Source organism: Rhinoraja longicauda, chromosome 19 (genome assembly GCF_053455715.1).
Source record: "Rhinoraja longicauda isolate Sanriku21f chromosome 19, sRhiLon1.1, whole genome shotgun sequence".
Lineage (NCBI taxonomy): Eukaryota > Metazoa > Chordata > Chondrichthyes > Rajiformes > Arhynchobatidae > Rhinoraja > Rhinoraja longicauda.
The window spans coordinates 16,725,517-16,732,465 of record NC_135971.1 but is presented as its reverse complement, the minus strand read 5'-3'; the positions used below and the strand labels follow the sequence as shown (position 1 = coordinate 16,732,465).

General features: G+C 49.9%; 1 protein-coding gene across 1 annotated transcript; it reads right to left on the bottom strand.

Moving 5' to 3' along the window:
* Positions 1-288: 288 nt before the first annotated feature.
* On the bottom strand, positions 289-6,476 carry LOC144602865 (uncharacterized). The gene is made up of 3 exons (XM_078415986.1): positions 6,314-6,476; positions 1,676-2,481; positions 289-890 (listed from the first exon to the last, which is right to left on the bottom strand). The coding sequence occupies exons 1-3, from the start codon at positions 6,474-6,476 to the stop codon at positions 447-449; spliced, it is 1,413 nt and encodes a 470-aa protein (XP_078272112.1). The 3' UTR covers positions 289-446.
* Between the last annotated feature and the right edge of the window lie 473 nt (positions 6,477-6,949).

The window sequence follows — 6,949 nt, the reverse complement described above, 5'->3', positions numbered from 1 at the left end:
GCCTGTCCGTGGGTGCGGGGGGAAGAGAGGGGAAGTTTTGTTGCCTCCATCACAGTGAGGGGGTGTTTGGAGTCACTGTGATGGATGTTTGTGTTGGGGTCGGGTGTCCTGTGTTCTTTTCTTTTTTGCTGTATTTTGTGTGACTGCTGAAATTTCGCTCGGTGTTGTGCCGAGTGACAATAAAGTGTTGTTATGTTATGTTATGTTATGTTATGTTATGTTATGTTATGTGGACAGCTACAGAACAAATAACAATGCGCAAAAAAAAGTAACGATGATAAAGGAATGATAAACCTGCAGATGCTGGTTGACACCGAAGGCAGACACAACATTCTGGAGTAACTCAGCGGGACGGGCAGCATCTCTGGAGAGAAGGAGTGGGTGGCGTTTCGGGTCGAGACCCTTCTTCAGTCCTTTAGCTTTGTGGCGGTGAAGACCGAATTTTCCTAATGGGGAAAGCTGACGTTGAAGCTCCATATCGCTCTCCCGACTGCTCGGTACCTTCTTCCGACTCCTCGGGACCTTGTTCCGACTGCCCTTGACCTTGTTCCGACTGCCCTTGACCTTGTCACGACTGCCCTGACCTTGTACCGACTGCCCTTGACCTTGTCCCGACTGCTGGGATCTTGGTCCTTCTTCGCGGGGTCGCTCAGTGTTAGGTCTTCCATCAGTTTTTGCGCCTCTACGTCGGCGCGCGTTGCGGCTCTCTCCTTCATATTCTCCTCCATCTTGATCTCCCTCGCATCCTCCAGTTTATTATTGAACTCGGCCTCGTAATAGCCCTGTAGGCAGCCGCAGTCCTTTGTGCAGTCGTCACAATCGCGCGCAGGGATGAAGTGCAGGATGGTCAATAAACACACGCTCGCCGCCATCAAAACGCTGCCATATATCTGTTGCAGAAAGTCAAAGAGTCAAAGAGTTTATGCAGCGTGGAACCAGGCAACTTGCCCACACCGGCCAACGTGCCCCATCCAGACCAATCTCACCTGCTCGGTTTTGGTCCATAATCCCTCCAAACCTGTCCTATCAATGGACCTGTCCAACTCTTTCTTCACCATTGGGATAGTCCTAGCCTCAACTATCTCCTCCGGCAGCTTGTTCCGCACACCCACCACCCTTTGTGTGAAAAAGTTACCCCTCAGATTCCTATTAAATCTTTCCCCCTTCGCGTTAAACCCATGTCCTCTGGTCCTCGATTCAACTACTCTGGGTAAGTGACTCTGTACATCTACCCGATCTGTTCCTCTCATGACTTCATACACCTCTACAAGATCACCTTTCATCCTCTTGTGTGAAAACGTTACCCCTCCGATTCCTATTAAGTCTTTTCCCCTTCACCTTAAACCCTTGTCCTCATGGTAGACGCGAAATGCTGGAGTAACTCAGCGGGTCAGGCAGCATCTCTGGAGAGAATGAATGGGTGACGTTCCGGGTCGGGGGGGGGGGTGGTGTGTGTGTGTGTGTGTGTGTGTGTGTGTGTGTGTGTGTGTGTGTGTGTGTGCGTGCGTGCGTGCGTGCGTGTGTGTGTGTGTGTGTGTTAGTTAATGTTAGTTAACGTTAGTTCATGTTAGTTAATGTGCGGGGGGTCGCTGGGTCGGCGCGGACTCGGTGGGGCGGAAGGGATCCGTTTACGCGCTGTATCTCTAAATTGAACTACATTTAAAGTCTCACTCACCCACGATATGTTGCAGTTGCGGCGCAGCTGGGGCGTGGGATCGTCGCTGCAAATGTGCTTGCAGCCCTGACTGTGGCCTGGCTGGACGTCTGCTTGTGTCTGGGAGCTGCAGGCGAAGTGATCGCCGTCCAGCAGCAGAATGCTGAACCAGATGACGGACGGCATCAGCGCTTCCAGCAGCGTGATGAGTGTGAAGCGACATCGCTTACAGTGGCAGCAGCGGCGGCACCAGTGCTCTTGCTTCGACTCCACTACTCCTTTGACTCCTTTGACTACGATTAGCCTCCGGCACGCCCAGCCCTTCAGCAGCCTCCGTGAATCAGGCAGCGCCGTCAGGCTGATCATGAAGAAGGTGAGCGCGGGCACCAGGAACACCACGGCGACGTGGCGCCCGTTCAGCTCCGGGTCGCAGGGGCAGGGTTTGCTCATCTCAAGTAAGGTCTCCAGACCGAATAAGACCCCCGCCAGCGCCGTGTTACCGGCCACTTTCAGCCAGGGGAAGGCGTCTTTCAAACTCCTGAAAGCGCCCAGAACCCGGGTAACCCCCGCCATCACTCTCCGCTCAAACGCGATGGGTCCCTCTTTATTTATTGTGCGGCCCGAAACGTCCACAGTTCCTTCCACCACAGACGCTGCCCGTCCAACTGGGACATCCGACACCTCCACACTGACGGGCGGGCAAGAGGAAGTTGGGTATCTGGCCCGTTTAACCCCGCCCGAGAGGCGGCGACGCTGCTCGTTGGAATACCTTTCACGCTTCCTGGAAAGCGCCGACGCTGCTTCGTACCGAATACAGACACAAAACGCTGGATTAGTGCGGGCGTCAGGGGTTATGGGGGTGGAGAAGTCAAGTCAAGTCAATTTTATTTGTATAGCACATTTAAAAACAACCCACTTTGACCAAAGTGCTGTACATCTGTTCAGGTGCTAAGAAACGAACATACAATGGCACACAAACATAACAGCACATACATAAACAGTTCACAGCGCCCCCTGACGCTAGGGAGGAGAAATGGGTTTTGAGCCTGGACTTAAAGGAGTCGATGGAGGGGGCAGTTCTGATGGGGAGAGGGATGCTGTTCCACATTCTAGGAGCTGCAACCGCCAAAGCGCGATCACCTCTGAGCTTAAGCCTAGACCGCGGGATAGTCAGTAGCCCCAAGTCGGCCGACCTGAGGGACCTGGAGATAGAGTGGTGGGTTAAAAGAGTTTTGATATGGGGGGGGGGGGGGGGCAAGCCCGTTTAGGGCTTTGTATGTGAATAGGAGGAGCTTGAAGTTGATTCTGTACTGTACTGGGAGCCAGTGGAAATATGTGATCACGGCTGATCATCCACAATCAGTAACCCGTGCCTGCTTTCTCCTCATATCCATTGATTCCGTTAGCCCTCGGAGCTCTATCTAACTCTTTCTTGAAAAACTTCCAGTGAATTGGCCTCCACTGCCTTCTGTGGCACAGAATTCCACAGATTCACAACTTTCTGGGTTAAAATGTTGTTCCTCATCTTAGTCCTAAATGGCCTACCCCTTATTCTTAAACTGTGAGCCCATGGTTCTGGATTCCCCCAAAATCGGGAACATATTCCCTAGACTGAAGTTAGACACAAAATGCACGATTAGTACGGAGAATGAGGTTTGTAGGGAGAGATAGATCAGCCATGATTGAATGACAGAGTAGACCTGATGGGCCGAATACTGCTCCTATCAATTATGCACTTATGAAAAGCTGGAACAACTCAGCGGGACAGGCAACATCTCTGGAGAGAAGGAATGGGTGACGTTTCCGGACAGAAGTCTGAAGAAGGGTCTCGACCCGAAACGTCACCCGTTCCTTCTCTCCAGAGATGCCGCCCGTCCCGCTGAGTTACTCCAGCATTTTGTGTCCATCTTCGGTGTGCGCTCGTGGGTTCCAAACATCCGCCCAACTCGACTGAGTCCCGGACTCTTAACCCGGAATCTCTCTACATAAAACCTCACATGCAGTGACAAAATAACCATGGACTCCCCACCCATCTACTCGTGCGCTGAGCTGGGAAGGAGGTGTTTGCGATAGAGGGTGTTTATCAGTCACTTGCGCCCCATATGAACAGCCACAACAGGTTCCTGCTCGCTGCAGGTTTATAGGCGCACTACCATCAAAGCTACAACTGAACTCTGAATGAGCAACGGCCTGGGTTTCAATTTTGTTTGACTACACCACACGCACTAGGTACAATTGTACATGTTACACCCAGCCAATGTAACTACATTAGGCTTGTATTCACTGGATTAGGCTTTTATTCACTGGATTAGGCTTGTATTCACTGGATTAGGCTTGTATTCACCGGAGTTTAGAAGGATGAGAGGGGATCCTATAGAAACATATAAAATTATAAAAGGACTGGACAAGCTAGATGCAGGAAAATGTTCCCAATTTTGGGGGATTCCAGAACCAGGGCCCACAGTCTGAGAATAAAGGGGAGGCCATTTAAAACTGAGGTGAGAATAAACTTTTTCACCCAGACAGTTGTGAATTTGTGGAATTCTCTGCCACAGAGGGCAGTGGGAGCCAAATCACTGGATGGATTTAAAAGAGAGTCAGATATAGTTCGATTTATTCACAAAATGCTGGAGTAACTCAGCAGGTCAGGCAGCATCTCGGGAGAGAAGGAATGGGTGACGTTTCGGGTCGAGACCCTTCTTCAGATATAGTTCTATGGGGCTAGTGGAATCAAGGGATATGGGGAGAAGGCATGCACGGGTTACTGATTGGGGACGATCAGCCATAATCAAAATGAATGGCAGTGCTGTCTCGAAGGGCCGAATGGGCCGAATGGCCTCCTCCTGCACCTTATTTTCTATGTTTCTATGATGTTGGATGCTCAGCCATGATCATATTGAATGGCGGTGCTGGCTCGAAGTGCCGAATGGCCTCCTCCTGCATCTCTTTTTCCTTTTTTTTCTACGTTTCTGTGTTTAAGATTCTGGCATTTTGCCTCAAACTTCTGCTTTGGTCTGAAAGTAAAGTGATTTCACGAGCCGAACGCCTTCCTCAACAGAGCCAAATGTAACCAAATCCAATGAACATATATCAAAAATCATAAGGTCCATCCAATAGCGTAATTGGTTGTAGCTCGCACCTCGACATAACGATTTGCTGGTGAAATGTAATTCTCAGCCCAAGACGGCAAAAGTGTTTGGCAGAAGCAACATATAAATAGGAAACGGGAAGCGGGAAGCAAGCGGCAATCTGTTGGCTGGCCTTCCAAGCTCTTTAGGCCTCTTCATTTCCAACTGGAGGCCTGACATCAACTGCCTCCACGTTTCCGCTCCCCCTTATCGGCTCTACCCGCCCCCCACCCCCTGCCTTGTCTTATCTCGTCTTGTTGATACTGCACGAACCGCCGCTGTTGGGCTATAAACGTGCACGCAGTTGCAGATTTAATATTTGCGAGAAGCAATAGACAATAGACAATAGGTGCAAGAGGAGGCCATTCGGCCCTTCGAGCCAGCACCGCCATTCAATGTGATTATGGCTGATCATTCTCAATCAGTAACCAGTTCCTGCCCTCTCCCCATATCCCCTGACTCCGCTATCCTTAAGAGTTCTATCTAGCTCCCTCTATTGAATGCATTCAGAGAATTGGCCTCCACTGCCTTCGGAGGCAGAGAATTCCAGTCCTTGTTGGTCTGGATGGTTGAATAATCCAAGGATTGGTTTAGTCGAGTTCCCTGTTTTGTTATTCCGACTGTATGAAAGATGGGCAATGTTGGATGGAGCTAATGAGTGGGTTTCATTGCAGACTGCCGTAAGCCTGTGTGATGTCTTGAGCGGTCGGGAGCTTTTCTCTTGAAGGTTGGGAGGTGTGGGTGCCGGAAATGAAGACAGAAAAGTTCTTGTTTTCAAACTTAAATTCCATATATTTAGTCTTTTCCAAAAACAGGTAAACTTAATTGTTTGCAGACAGATACACAAAACCAAAACAGGTAGTTAAATCAAAACTGTAGCTTGCTGCCTTCTTACAAAATATAACTCAAACACTGCTTCTCTCCCTGTCTGCCCCAGTCGTTGTCTCTCTTTTTAAATACACTGCTTCCCTTCCCTTTTAGCTCTCTCACTGAGGCAATCAGCTCATCTGCTTCAGCTGGGCAGCAATCAGTGTCAGCAGCAATCAGTGTCAGCAGCAATCAGTGTCAGCAGGGCAGGCAGTCTTTTGCTGGCAGCCATGACGGTTTGTAGTCCTTGTTGCATCCACCGGGAGGAAATGTATTTCCCTTCTATGACTCTACCTCTCATGATATCACATTTTCCCCCTCCCCTGACTTGAGGCCTCCGGACTGGGGAAGGAGGCCCACAGGACGTCTCTTCGGGAAAGGGCATCTGCATTCCCATGTTTCCGACCTGCCCTGTGGACAACCGAGAAGTTAAAAGCCTGAAGGCTGCGAAACCATCTTGTTACCCGACTGTTCGTTTCTTTATTTCTTGACATCCACTGCAAAGGAGCATGGTCTGTGAGTAGAGTGAATTTGCGCCCAATAAGGTAATAGCGAAGGGTTTCAAGGGCCCACTTAACTGCCAGACATTCTTTCTCCGGTGTAGAATATCTTTCCTCATGGGCCAAAAGCTTTCTGCTACTGTAGAGGATTGGGTGCTCCTCACCCTTCTGTATCTGAGAGAGTACCGCCCCAAGACCCACCTCTGAGGCATCTACTTGAACAACAAACTCCTTGTTGAAGTCTGGGACGGCCAGAACTGGGTGGGAACACAAGGCCTTCTTCAGGCTGGTGAAAGCCTCCTCTGCTTCCTGTGACCATTTCACCATTCGGGACTGTCTTTTAGTTGTCAGATCTGTTAGGGTGGCAATTAGATCAGAGAAGTTGGGAACAAAGCGTCTATAGTAGTTTGCAAGGCCTATAAAGGATTTTACTTGTCTCTTTGATACAGGTCGTGGCCAATCTTGGATGGCCCTTAGTTTAGCATCTTGAGGTTTAACAAGGCCACGCCCTATTGTGTAACCAAGGTACTTTGTTTCACTATAGGCTAGCCTGCACTTGCGGGGGATTGGCTGTGAGACCTGCTACCCGAAGAGCATCCAGTACCTTCTGTACTCGGGGCAAATGACTTTCCCAATCTGTGCTATGTATCACTATGTCATCTAAATAGGCTGCAGCATATTCTTTGTGGGGCCGCAGGTCCAGGTCCATCAGCCGCTGGAAGGTGGCAGGCGCTCCGTGTAGATCAAATGGTAACTTTGTGTACTGGAAAAGCCCTTCACGTTTTGCAAAGGCTGTTTTC

Bases quoted from the DNA above. Each gene is read 5' to 3' on its own strand.
- LOC144602865 (XM_078415986.1), bottom strand. From the start codon at position 6,476: ATGGTGAAATGGTCACAGGAAGCAGAGGAGGCTTTCACCAGCCTGAAG. The intron at 2,482-6,313 runs GTGAGGAGCACC...GCACTAATCCAG, and splicing joins ACTCTCTCAGATACAGAAGG to CGTTTTGTGTCTGTATTCGG. The intron at 891-1,675 runs GTGAGTGAGACT...TTTCTGCAACAG, and splicing joins GCAACTGCAACATATCGTGG to ATATATGGCAGCGTTTTGAT.